This window comes from Porites lutea, chromosome 2, assembly GCF_958299795.1.
Source record: "Porites lutea chromosome 2, jaPorLute2.1, whole genome shotgun sequence".
Taxonomy (NCBI): Eukaryota; Metazoa; Cnidaria; class Anthozoa; order Scleractinia; family Poritidae; genus Porites; species Porites lutea.
Genome location: NC_133202.1, coordinates 42,729,771 through 42,743,788, shown reverse-complemented (window position 1 = coordinate 42,743,788; position 14,018 = coordinate 42,729,771). Strand labels below are relative to the sequence as shown.

General features: G+C 37.5%; 1 protein-coding gene across 1 annotated transcript; it reads left to right on the top strand.

Annotated features, from left to right (window-relative positions):
* Positions 1-188: 188 nt before the first annotated feature.
* LOC140927049 (membrane-associated tyrosine- and threonine-specific cdc2-inhibitory kinase-like) lies at positions 189-12,826 on the top strand. The gene is made up of 18 exons (XM_073376713.1): positions 189-517; positions 2,423-2,475; positions 2,794-2,838; positions 3,002-3,084; positions 3,167-3,253; positions 4,214-4,252; positions 4,546-4,621; positions 4,765-4,887; positions 5,784-5,875; positions 6,065-6,171; positions 7,623-7,683; positions 8,036-8,120; positions 8,368-8,458; positions 8,721-8,795; positions 8,880-8,982; positions 10,297-10,389; positions 10,838-10,973; positions 11,548-12,826. The coding sequence occupies exons 1-18, from the start codon at positions 289-291 to the stop codon at positions 11,581-11,583; spliced, it is 1,614 nt and encodes a 537-aa protein (XP_073232814.1). The 5' UTR covers positions 189-288; the 3' UTR covers positions 11,584-12,826.
* The last annotated feature ends 1,192 nt before the right edge of the window (positions 12,827-14,018 follow it).

The window sequence follows — 14,018 nt, the reverse complement described above, 5'->3', positions numbered from 1 at the left end:
TAGTCGAGAAATAAAAGATAATAAACTTTAGTGAGTACGAGTTGCCATAAATTTAATATTAAAAGTTGCCTAAAAATTTTTCAGCAGCGTAAGGCCTGGCAACTAATCATTTGCAAATTTATGTGCATATTTCTGCATATTTATATTTGGCGCCAAATTTTGTACGTTGTCACTTTGTTGGAGGCGGCCATTTTGGCCGAGTAAAAACAATCGAGCAATGTTTGTGATCGTTTTTACAATTTATCGCTGGTGGAGGTCGTATTCTCGTATTGGTTAAGAACATTTGACATGGAAGGAACTTTTAAGAGTCCCCGCCCTATACCAAACATTGTCAGCGAGGCAACTTTTAGCCACCGAAAGACGAAGAAAGTCAACCAGCAGAGGAGGGTAGTCGAGGAAGATTGTTTACCTCCACGAGCTCCTGTGAAATCCGCGCCTCCGATAAGTAGAGTTTTTAAACATACGAGAAGAAACTCAGTAGGAGCACTGCAAGTCAGTTTTCGAGAAAATGGAAGTAGTATCCTTTAAATCTTTTACAGAAAAGTGTGTGCAGTTGAAACTTTGACCTCTGATTGCATAATTTTTGGCTTTACGCAAGCTTCGATCTGTGATTCGTTTTTTCCCATCTATCAAAAAGTCTTCATTTAATTTTCCTATCAAAAAAGTGAGCAACAGAAAGCTGTAAACACTTAATTTAAGCTTAATTAAGGATGTTTTTTCAGGGAATTGTTTTATTTCAATGTTATGTTATGATTATTTCGTCTTCAGTCTTGTCTTTTTCATTTATGGCTTCGGCAAGCAATAATCAGTCGTATTATCACTTAAACATAAACCAGTTAAGCTTATTGTTCATTGTGAAAAACGATTGAGCAAAAAATTTCACTCCAAATTAAAAATGCCCATGGGTCCAATTAACCCATTCGCCCCTGAACCGCCCGTAACCGCCCGTGCGGATCCACGTCCTTTCTACCCTTTGTGACGTAATCAGTTTTAACGGTCAAGGACAAATTATTTGTCTTCTAACTTGTGCAGAGTGAATTGATCTTTCAAACCATACCAGAATGAGCACAATTCAGTCAAGGACACTGGAGAAAGAGGCAAAAAACCATGTAACATTGACCTGAAAATCTCCATGAAAATCTTGTTCCATTGCCCACCTACCTTTCCTTTCACCTAATCCTAAGATCCTAAAAGCTTTCCTAAAAACTATTTTGCTCACAAATAACAATAATTCACAATTATTTCTGATCAACTTTCGGTAAACATGAAAACAGTTTGCTTTTGAAAAATTTTGGTATCACAAGCTGAAAGAGCATATTAAAATTAGGTAACTTGTAAATTTTCAGCCGTATGTCTCAAAGTAGCAATTGCAACGGCTGCTGAAAATTAGAAGGATTTATATGGCTGGAAATTTACAGGTTACCTAATTTTAATAATTATGCTCTCTCAGCTCGTGCTAAAAAAATTTTTCAAAAGCGAACTGTTTTCATGTTTGCTGAAACAGGGTTGTCACTAAGATAATAAGTTGTTGGGGAAATACAACAAGTAGGTGGGGAATCAAACAGCTAGGGATTTCTTTTGGTTCCATTTTTCTTCTGTTTTCCAATAAAAGTAGCCGGGGACCACACTCATAGTAGCTGGGGGAAATCCCCCTTCCCTGGCTCTTAATGACAGCCCTGCTGAAAGTTGGTCACGTGATCAACTAATGCAAAAGACCTATTGAATATGTTAACCCTCCAAGCATCAAGGGTGATCAACATCAATTTTCTCATCACCATATCAATATATAAATCAAGAGATGTTTGTGAGAATTAATGTAAAGATCACCTATGGGAAATTGCTTTGATAAGTCAGTGAGAAGTTTAGCAGCTAGGAATTTCTTATGGCTCGATTTCCTTTTTGTTTCCTATGAAAATAGTTAGGGGTCATGCTCATATAAGCTGCAGCATATCCCTACCCCAGGCTCGTAGTAACAGCCCTATTCACCTGTACACAAAATGCTCCTGTAGTCTAGGGTTATGAAGAAGATACTAAGCAAATCTCACCAGTGAGCACTGACTATAATATTTTTTGTGATTTTTGCAGGCATAGCACTAAAACTTAAAAACATTAGCACAATGTTTACAATTGTAAATCCTTGTCCATCCTTGCCATCTGTAACAAAAGAAAATATGAAACGGTTTCATTGCTTAAATATAGTCTTAAATAACAAGACTGGACTATTGTTTTAAGAATTCACTTGGTGCACTGCCAAGACACATTTTATCTTTTCAAACAGACAGCAAATAGTTCGATGTAGCCTCTTTAATTCTTTTATTTCAGTAGATAACCAGTCTTATTAGTCTTTCTTTATTTTATTTAAGCAGTAGGTTTAGATTCGATTTGCTAAAATGCCAATAAAATCCTTGACTTGACAAATTAGAGATAAAAAGCCCTCATTATAATGAAAAATCAAAGGATCTTTATTTTGAACAGGTTTGTGAAGAGAAGATTTTAGCAATAATTGAGTGTATCATATTTGCTTGCACCCTAATCCAAACAGTCAGCTGATTTAGCAACCGAACAGGAACATCTGTTGATGACAGGATGCACAAACCAAAACAACTGGCTTGACCAATGACAGTGCGGTAAATTGGGCACCGGAAGTCATGGTTATCACTTTCCGGGCGCCTTCCCGTTGTCAGCTGACATTCCCATTCTGTTGGTAAATCATCCTAATATTGATAACATTGAGACCCTCAGTGATGTACAATAAAACTAGATTATTTTTTGTTTTGTCTCTTGATTCCACAGTGTTTTGATGTAATCAGTAGACTTGGAGCAGGCTCATTTGGAGAAGTAAGTTTATTTCTACCACATCTATCTAACTCCAAGACCTTTTAATGGATTTGTGCAATTTGTTTGAAACTTGGATAGCCAGGTGTGAAACCAGTGTCGCTGTTAGACAAACTATTTGGCAATTGACTGATGAAATGTCATTTGTCTTTAAAAAAATTAATAGGTTTATAAAGTGAGGAGCAAGGAAGATGGCTGTCTCTATGCAGTAAAAAAGTCAAGGGATAAATTTCGTGGTGATGCCGACAGGTATTGGTTGCCACCCAAATATATTTTTCTTCCTTCTATTCAAACTCTTGAACACTCGAATTTCTCTGTGTTTTGCATACAGGAAATATAAACTAGAGGAGGTCAACAAACATGAGATACTAAAACATCATCCAAACTGTGTTCAGTTTATTAAAGCTTGGGAAGAAAGGTTAGTGGCTTATTAGAGACTTTTTTTACATAAGTTTTTCACTTGACATGTACTCTGTCCATGGAGTGGTCAGCCTTGTTTTGCACAGAAACCTCCTTGCTTACAGAAAAATACTTGTTAACTAGCACAAGGGCAACAAGTAATTATAGGTTTGATCAAAATGAGGTGAATCCTATCCTGGCTTCTACCAATAACAGTAAGCTGTGCTATCGCAAGCCCTTTTTTTTGGGGGGGGGGGGAGAGGGAGGGGGTGGAAGGTAGGGGTTATGTAATAGCAAAACATATTATTTTCAAATGCTTTGAAAAAAGGAAAGAGGAAGAAGGCAAAAAGTAAATACTCTAGGATTTAATTAATTAATAACTTGTTAGCCATATATGGTTAGGAATTTTTTGTTGTTTGTAATTTTAGTTATTTGGAAATAGTTGATATACAATATATTGTATAAGACTCCAAATAAATAAAACATGTATCTATGTATGTATGTATGTATATAGGGGTTCTCAGGTATAATACTGAAGTTATGGCGCAGACTTTTCAAATGAGTAACCCATGATCATGAGGTTCTTGTACATTGTGTCATTTTGTTTACAGATACAAACCATGTTACAGTGACATGCTTTTTTAGCTTTTTTCCAGGACCAAGGTCTGGACTATTGGACTTTTTTAGGGGGGTACTGGACATGACCTACATGTATAATGGGACTTCATGTGTATATTCGCAACTCCCTATTATTATATACCCCAAGTGTCCCTCCCCCCCTGGGATTGTAAGTATGATTTCTAGTCTTGCAAAACTAAAGTTGAATTAGGTAATCTCCTGCAGCAATAGGGTGCCCCCTCACAAGGAATTACCAGTTACAGATTAGACCAGTATCGTAAAGTCAGATGCATGAACTAAGGTATTCCATTAAGGCATTGTGTAATTCTATTTTTCTTTTTCTATCAATTTTGTCTTGCAGGCAACACCTGTATATACAAACAGAGTTATGTGAAATGAGGTAGTTATTTCTGCTATATTTCATAACATATAAATGTGTACTTTATCTTGAGAAGGTTGATTTCCTCTTAAATGAGTGGATAAATGTACGTGTCATGTTTAGAAATATCATATGATAATGACCATCAGTATCATTGTTGTCACCATTACTGCCATCACTAGCCATTTCACTCTTTTTTGGCAAAGGTTGATTCAAGTTCAGTCCAGTGATTTGCTTATGCATGGCAAAACTGACATGCCCAGTTATAAAGAATGCTTTTGTTAATTGATAGTTATTTGATGTTTTTTTTTCAGTCTCAAGGACCACCTAGAGAATAATGATTCAGCAAATGAATCTGTAGTATGGGAATTTCTTGTTGACCTAAGCCTGGTAGGATTTTAACTTTAACTCCGAAGCTAAGGTTTGAGTTTGTGGGTTTTCCAAAACAATAAAACAGTCTCATTGTTGGAATTTGCAGTAGTTTTTTGTGGAAAGCATTGATGGTTCTCTCTTTTTTCTGTACTGTTTTTCAGGGTCTCAAACATCTTCACAATAATGATATGGTGCATATGGATATCAAACCAGCCAATATTTTTATTGGTCTTGATGCATTGTGTAAAATAGGAGATTTTGGTTTGGTGTTAGAACTTTCAAAGGTGGGATACAGTGAAGCTTCTTACAATGCTGATGTACTTTCATGGGTCATAATCAAGTTGTAACGTGTATGCACCTTTTTAAAGTTAGTTTGGCCAGACTGATCCTACAATGCCCTAAAATGTTGTAAAAAATGTCTTTTGCACTGGAGTTCAGATGGTGATTTGCTTAGAGGTAAAATTTTTAATTTCTTAGTGGGCTGTGAATCAAAATAGTTACCTTATGGCTGGTCCCTTGGGAAGCAAGTTCTACATTTTGTTTCCCAAAGTTCTCATTGTTTCTTGTGGCTTTGCCTCAAGAAATGTTGAGATTCTCTAGACACAAAAGTGGCCTGTGAAAACTGCAACTATTTCTCCCATCTCTTTGCAACTGGGGACATTTGGCGTGCAAGAACATCTGCAACTCAGAGACAGAAATTCCATACAGCACTGGTGACGTAAAATCTGTCCTGAACCCGGTCATAAGCGCTGACTGGACGACAGAATAGTTACATTGAATGACAGTCAAAAGACAAAACGCCACAAAGGTCAAAAGTAAACACGATGAATCTCTAACAAAACAGTCAATGTTTTTGGAATGTAGTCTTCTCCAGAAGAAGCATTTGAGTTTTGCTGGAGCTCAACACACATCAGCACAACACTTTACCAAAATCGACCAGGAGAATTGTAAAATTGAACAAATTTGCATTTGGAACCCATGACTACCGGATTTATTATGTAAACATTGATTTACGTCATTAGTATGGAATTTATGTCGCTGAGTTGCAGACATTCCTTAACAGATGTTATGTGGAAACCTACAGTTGTAAACATTGGTTTCAATCGGCTGAGATTGCTTGTTTCTCCATTACTAAGTCTTTATTGAAAATAATTTTGTTTTTGTGATTATATATTTCTAGTGTGATACAACTCAAGCTTTAGAGGGAGATCCTAAATATCTTGCTCCGGAGTTAATGCAAGGACATTTTACTAAAAGTGCTGACATATTCAGGTGGGTTTTTATGTAATTATTATTTTTTCAAAGCTGCTGTTTGCATGCATGTCCACACGTTTGTGCATGCCAAATCGACTTCTGTATTGTAAAGACAGTAACTTTTCCTGAAGTTTTGTCAACTTATCCATTTTTACTATTTTGTTTTGTATAATAGCATTTTTATTTATTTAATATCTCTATCTGCAGCTTGGGAATAACTCTACTGGAGTTGGCCAGTGATCTTGATTTACCCAGAGGTGGAGACACATGGCATCAACTTAGGAATGGCCAGCTTCCTGATGTGTTTACAGAAGGTTTGATGTTGGGTAATAATAAATTATTATAAGAGTTACAGGGCTGTGCTCTAGCAGAGCCTTGTGGCCCCTCGCACCTAACATTTGCTCTTGGGCAACTAGAAAGTCATATTTTTTATACAATCAGATGCTGGGTACCCTATATTTTACAGTTTCAGAGCACTGGGCTCCCTTCAATTTTCCTTACAGCACAGCCTTGAGTTAAGTCTTTGGTCGCTAATTTCCGTGCAGAAATTTTCCATTCCTTCCAGCTTGGACTGGAAAAAGAGAGATGCATGTGAGAATTCTCTTCATTCTGGAACGGTTTCTCTGGGATGATGGATTGCACTACTATTTGAAATTTCAACTGACATTTTTGTTTATATTTTCCTGGCAAATGGTTAAATGATTCTGTAGTGAATGTTGGGGAGATGTAAAGAATCAAGCATAAGAGGACACAGAAAAACTTGTTAGCCCCAGATGGGATTCAAACGCACGACCCTCAGTGTTGTAGATCAGATGCCCTAACCTCTGAGCTACTGAGGACTCTTTGGCGAGCAAGGGTCATTTTTGTGGGTTGGACTTGCGAACCGCATCACGCAGTCAATCACAAGCAACACATTAAGGCTTAACTGCATCATGCAGTCACATTTAAAGCAAGAAATGTCTCACCTATGAAGACGCCTCCAACTAACCAGCCTATGCCACTGATGTTTTTATTATAAACGAAAATAAAGTGAGATGTAAAGAATCAACCATAAGAGGACACAGAAAAAATCTCAGCCCCAGATGGGATTCAAACCCACAACCATTCTGGCATTGTTATTCTATTCTCTATACATTAAAGAAATTAATATTGTCAAACTCCTAGCTACATATCTGTCACTTAAATCAAAAGCCGACATTGATATGTGAGGGAGGGTAGTGGGTTCGAATCCCATCTGGGGCTCAGATTTTTTTTGTGTCCTCTTATGGTTGATTCTTTACGTCTCCCTTTATTTTCATTCATAATACTAATATCAGTGGCATAGGTTAGTGAATCTTTGTTTGCATTTTTGCCTCATTATCATATGCTTTTCATTCTCTGATCAAGCTAATAAAAAAGATCTCTGAATATCAAAAGAGCATTACAATTTTAATTATCTGTTTTAATTTGATGCCAATATACCAAATGATTTTGGAGAAATTAACTTTGAAAAACTTGAAACTTTACAAAGGATGTATGGGCTCATTAACGTTTTTGCAACCCATCAATTTCAAGGTTTCCACCATTGGTGCATGTATTCTCCTTGCTATTGCTTGCAAAAAGCTGAAAATTGCTCGGCAACTTTTGAATTTCATTTGTGCATACAGTGACACCTTCTATGGGTTAAAAGATGTCAACAATTATGTGAGCAAAGATTTGCCTATTGCTACAAATTTTGATATTTGCATAAATAAAATGATTTATGTTTTATACTGTATCACTGCAGGTATGTCCCCAGACCTTCGGAGGCTTATTGTGTGGATGATGAACCCTTTACCACAGCATAGGTTTGTTACAGTAAAATAATAGACGGATTAAGACTCATGCTTATGGCTAACAGCAAATGGCAGATTTAAGTTGACAATTTCTCAAACCAATAGAAAATGATCCGATAAAACAGTCCAAAACAGTTCTTATGGATGAAAATAATGTGAAACAACTAATTTTTTTGTAGGAGTAAAGAACGGTAAAAGAGAAGTAAGGGGAAAACTTGGTCACTTGGTCCAAATTTGTGTTTGCCGTTTTCCATAAACATGACTCAAAATCTCTCTAATGTCTATGATGCAGTAATTTTGCTGTGAGAGTACTTCCTATTCAGTTGGTAATAAATAATTCATTGTTATCAAATCTTACTTTTAGGCCAACAGTAGATGAAATATTAGCAGAGCAAGCAGTGACACAGGCATGGAAGAGAAGGCAGAGAGTTTACTTTTATTGCTCAATGGTACAGTAAAACCAAGTTTTCCATACAGCATAAATATATCATGGGGAACAATATATATTTTCAGTTTTTGGCTGCTAATCATAAGTGTGACTTGAAGGGAATCTGGTTAATTTTGATTGTCTTTCCTTTTGTTTGAAGGTATCACCTAAAGATATGTGGACAGAAGTTTTTATATTTCGGACTGGTTAGAAGCCCATCCTTCTTGTCATGACAATAATCTCTCTCTTCTCTTTTCTTTCTTATATAGAAGCAATTGGCATTTAAAATGTATTCAGTGGTGTATGCTGTTTTATTTTGGTTATGGATGGTTTTACTATGGCCCTATAATTCACTTGGAGGTAAGAATATCTGCTTACTCATTTTTTAATGTAAAACTCAAAGTTGAATGCTCAGCTTTTCCCCTAGGATGTCAAAAAAAGTTATTAGATTTACAATCCAACCTCCATGTGCAACCGCCTCCCGTAAGCGACCCCCAAGTCTGCACATTTTGAGTGGTAGCTTACGGGGGTTTTACTGTATTTCAATTGAATTTGACTTCCAAGCGTTCTGTTTTAAATAGGCTATGTGTGATTTTTTTTCTTTTCTTTTCTTTTTTATCAGGATTACATTTGGCAGATAAATCATTATCAAAAACAGACATATCCTTCCATGAAGACAACAGCTTTTCTTCAGATGGTAAAAGACCATTCTTTTACTCTGGTTTGATTTTTTGATAAACGTGTGGAGAATTTGTTTTAGATGTTGTAATTTTTTTTCCAGAGTCATGTAATACCTCCTTGTATGATAGCAGCAGCACTCCTAACTGCAGTATATCATTTGAAGAAATGTTAACACATTCCATTCCAAAGCCTCCTTGGCATGGGTATGTACAAGAAATACTACCAGGGGCACCCAACGAGAATATAGTTCAAAACCACTTAAACATAGCATTGTTAAACGTATTTTAGTATTTAAACGGTAGATATAGGCATATTCTTATCCCCTAAAAATTTTTCATCTGTTCGGATTTCCTAGCGTAAAGTCCAGTGATCCGAAAATTATAGGGATCAAAACTTACCTTTTCGAAAATTTCAGCCAGAAAAAAGGCTCTCGAAACTTCTAGGGGACCATTTTACGGTAAAAATCCGTTAAAAATAAGCAATTATACCATTTTTTAGATGTTCGAAAATCCTAGGAGAGGCAAGCAAGCAAGAAATTTTATAACAAACGTTTCGAAAATTCTAGATCACAAATCGTCTTCCGAACAGATATTTTTTCGAAAATTGACGTTGGGTGCCCCTGTACTACCTGTGATGTATCTAACATTGAGATAATTAGGATGAAGAACATGATATCTTTAAGAATTAATATGTTTAACTCATTCGCCTCCTGGTAATTTTGGCGAAAAACTCACTTTGAAGCTAGTTAGCCATTTTCTGGTCATTACCTTGCTATAAACATGATAAAGAGCTAAAAATAAACAAAATGTTCGTTTACAGGACGTGCTCTTAGCAGCCTTAGCTTCAGAAGCTTAAACATGTGCAGAAAGCAAAAATTCAAGACAGTTTGGGTGTAAAGGTGACCCAGCTGTCTCGACTTTTGCCATTTGCCTTCCCGCCTCCCCTCTCTTTTGTTGGGGGCATTAACTAGGCTTCATTTCGGTGGAAACCGCTTTTGGGATAAGAGTTTTATGATTGTACGATAGTAGGTGGAAGGAAGTGTAGGTTGGTGAGTGGACTAAGATTTTCATTGATTTCCATTGTTTTTGCCTTTTTCCACTTTCTTTGACTGAATCGCCCTCATTCTAGTATGGGTTGAAAGATCCACAAGTAAGCTGACAAAGTTGACAGGTCTTGACTGTCAAAACTGATGATGTCACAAGTGAAACAAGGGATGAGGACCTGCACAGTCAGCTATTGGCGGTTCAGGGCTAATGGGTTAAAAATCTTTAAAAGTATAAAGGTGCACTAATGTCATATTAGAAGTATCAAAGAAAAAATAGAGGGCAGTCTTTCACAGTAACTGATTGATTTCTCACATGTTCAGTTGTCAAGGGCCATTACATTAATATGAAAATTTTTAGTCAATGGTCTCATTTCTTTTCATGGAGAACTGATGTGTTGAAGTTGACTCCAACTGTTTATGAGATACAACAATATACATACAGTGTTCAGAGATATGATTACTTTTTTTCTAGCGAAGGCTACTGCAGCTCACCTGTTCGTTTGACACCTTGCAGCCACATGGATCATTTAAGGATAACTCCCCAAATGTGTTCAAAAAAAGGGAGGTAGGTATTGCACAAAGTACTCGGTTTCTGACTAACCTAGGGCGCTCAGTTGCCAGAAAAAAAATGAAAGAGCTTTTTTACTTTGAAAGAGTGCCTGGAATAAGGCCCTACTTGACGTCTGATGAGCTGCTTGATTCTCCCTCCAATTGTGCAGTGTCTGTTTTGTGAATCATAGGGAGAGTTTTATATTAGATCAGGAGTCTCTTGGGGCCTTATTAAATTAAGGTTAAGTTTGTATTATGTTGTTTCACTGGTTTCCAGCAAGCCTTGTTACCACAGCTTACAAGTACTTTAAGAGAAAATATAGCTTTTAGTCGGGGGACTCGTCATAAATGGAACTGTCCGTTACAAATTGGTAACAGTAAAGTGGGGTTGCAGTGAAACTGCATTGGGCTGTTTTTGTGTGTTCAAGTTTAAAATCAGTACAATGTTTGTGTTTTCTTTCCAGGATTACTCCACCGTTTCACACTAGTAGCCCAGAACATCAAAAGTACACCCCTCCATCAGCCAGTAGAAAAGGTCGTTTGTTTGACGGAGACGAGTTCTTGACTAAGAATGCAGCTGGCCCAAGAAACCTGCTTGAGGTAATTTTTTTTCTCATGGACAGCTGGATATCTACAAAGACTAAGTACACTGCCATGCCTGAACATTGAGCCCTAAGTAATAAACAAAAGGAACAACAATTGGAAAAACCTGTAAAATTCAGTTACAAATTAGAAAGGTCGACTTCTGTTTGTTGTAAGCATGTCTCAGCCTTGAGCTGCTGTTTCATCCAACCAAGATGAAACGGGAGGCATACGGTACCTCGGCACCTCTCTCTTACGCCTTACAGTCGGCTAATAAAACCCAATTATAATCTATAAGGCTATTTGTGCCAAAATTTCAGACAGATGGTTTCACGTTAACATTATTTCCTCACGGATGGAACTCCACCGCGAATCGTTACATGTGCGGTATATAATATTCAAGTTTATTAAAATAACTTGATCTTATGCTGTTATTACTTAGGTTAAATAGAGGCAAAGTTACTTTCAAATATTTGCCAGTGTTGCGTTGACAAAGCACAGTTAGATTTTAAAAATCTCGTGTCTCAACGTTGTGGGCCCGAAAACTTTCGAAGTTATTATTTGTTTTCTCACGATAGTTCCTTGGTTCCAGGTATTTGAAGATGCAGCAAATAGTCCTGATTGGTGATATGAAAGTTTGAGATATGTACCAAAAAAACAAAGTGGAGGAAGAGCCTCAAGTAATGGAGACCGAAGAAAACCTATGGCTTTTTGAGTTATTTTGTTCTCTCCACCATTTGATCAGTTTAAGCTCCATGTAGACAAGTCATAACTGGTGCCCGAACTCACGTAACCAACCTACCGTTTAACCCGTTTACGACCCAAGAGTGACCAACACCAGTTTTCCCCTAATGAGAAGAGGTTATGACCAAAGGGAAATGGTTTGATCTTTTTTCAAATTCTCTCAACTAATTCGTTAAAGAAACGTATGGAGATCAGTCTGCAGAATTTGTAAGAAGTTAGTTGAAGCATCATGATAACCACAGGAAAAAAATTAACGTTTATTATTCTGATTATCTCATAGAGTCAGGTGCCGTTTGTATTTGGCAATTTGTCAACAAATACATCAGTGTCTGTGACCTTTCAGTTTAAGAAAAGAAGCAATTTAAAATGATAGTCTTTTTTTAACACAGATAAAAATGGAAATAATTGTTGTATAAAGAGTTTATGGCTTGCCGATCTGAAAAGTCTACAAGAACGTAAATTTTGTAACATACTTTCTTACTGCTTTTCGGTTCTCAGTGTAAATACAAAACTTGCCCTTTTGGTTTGAACTGTAGTGGACGTTCAGTTTCGGGAAAGTACCCATTTCCCACAAGTTTTGATGGAGTTCACAATTTGGTGCTCTGACAGGCCTCGAAATTAACGCTCGGAAATTCGCAAAATGCGAGTGATTTTGATAATCTGCGAGTGAAAAAAAATATCCACTAGCAAAAGCTTGCGAGTTAGAATCATCCATGTCTCCCAAACAAAGGGAAAGAATTTGCTAGTGGTCTCACCAGTTTGCTAGTGGAAAAAATTCTTACTAGCAAAACTTTGCAAGTGAACTAAAAAGTTAACTTCGAGCCTTGGGCTCATATTGTGTAATAAATTATCCTGATAGTATCGGTTGCAGAAAGTGGCGCGGAAGAAGTGAAAAGGAAATGCCGCGCTATTTTACTTCTTCCAGACTTTTCTTTGCTGATCTTAGATTATTCTTCCTCCAAACAGTTGTGTTTGTGTCTGTAATGCCCCGTGCAAACGAACGCAGCATTGTTGGCCAACAATTCCCAACATTGTGACAACATTGTTGGATGTTGCACGTTGTGTCCGTTTGCACACCCCGTTGCATGTTGTTGTACGTCTTTGCGGGTTTTTGAGAGTTGTTGCGCAAAGTTCGAAACCGGTCAAACGTTTAACTACGTGCAAACGGACGCAACAACTTCCAACATTGTTGCAAGAACTCCCACCAGCACGCTACAAAATGCAACAGGGTGTGCAAACGGACGGAACATGTAAAATCCAACAATATTGGGACTTGCTGGCCAACAATGTTACGTTGTTTGCGCGGGGCTTTAAGATGATAAAGAATTACAGTCAAAGGAAATCCATGATACTCGATGTTGTGATATTTTCAAATTTTGTACAATAGAGATTACGTTTTGTGCCTCATTACTTCGTGAAAATCAAGGCCAAATCAGCGCTCTCTTTTTTTCTTATACTATTGATTCTATAAACGCGTAAACTAGACGAATGTGTCAATGCAGAGCGCTTTGGAGGTGGGCGGACCCTAGCCCGTGGTCTCTCCTGGAACAGAATTCCTGCAAGCAATGAGAGGAAGATAAATTCGTCGTCGCGTGTTCACGTCCTCCATAAAACGTGAAAATAGTATTTATACACCGTAGTTGTACAGTGACGGCAACGAAATGTCCAAACAAGTGTTATCAGTCCTGAGCTTTTCCACTTTAGGAAACGTTTTGACCGGCGAACCAAAACAAGCAATTACCTAATCACGGTGCAAACTTGGAGTCACATGACGAGGCTAGGCTTGTGTTCATGAACTTTTTGGGCGCTTTCCATTCATCCAAAACGTCAGCTTTGAATGTTCGACAACTTCCAGTAGCGAATGGAACAGCATTTTCCAAAATTTCCAAGCAAGAGGTCAACTTCGCGCGGTATAGCCAGATTTTCGAAAAATTTTTCTCGGGAAGTTTTCTTTCCATTCCACTTAACTCCTGGAATTTCGAGAATTTTCGGTTGAATAGTTCGCATTTCGGAAATTCAACAATTCCTGGAATTTATGGAAACTTTTCCGGGAAATTTCTGTATCATTTGCCGCTGTTTCCAATTTTTCGAAAGTTGAATGGAAAGCGCCCAGAAAGAGCGCTTTTCATTCAGCCCAAAATTCCTGAAATTTCGGTTCGGTCCGACCGGAATATTTGGGACCACCTTTGCACCTTTACAGGTGGTTCATTTCGACCGGTCGGCTCATTTTGGTCGGTCGGACCCGAATGTCCGTTTCCGTTTGACAAAATTGTTGTCCCCAGTACCGCTCTTTTTCATCCTGCTTACAAGGCCAAGGGT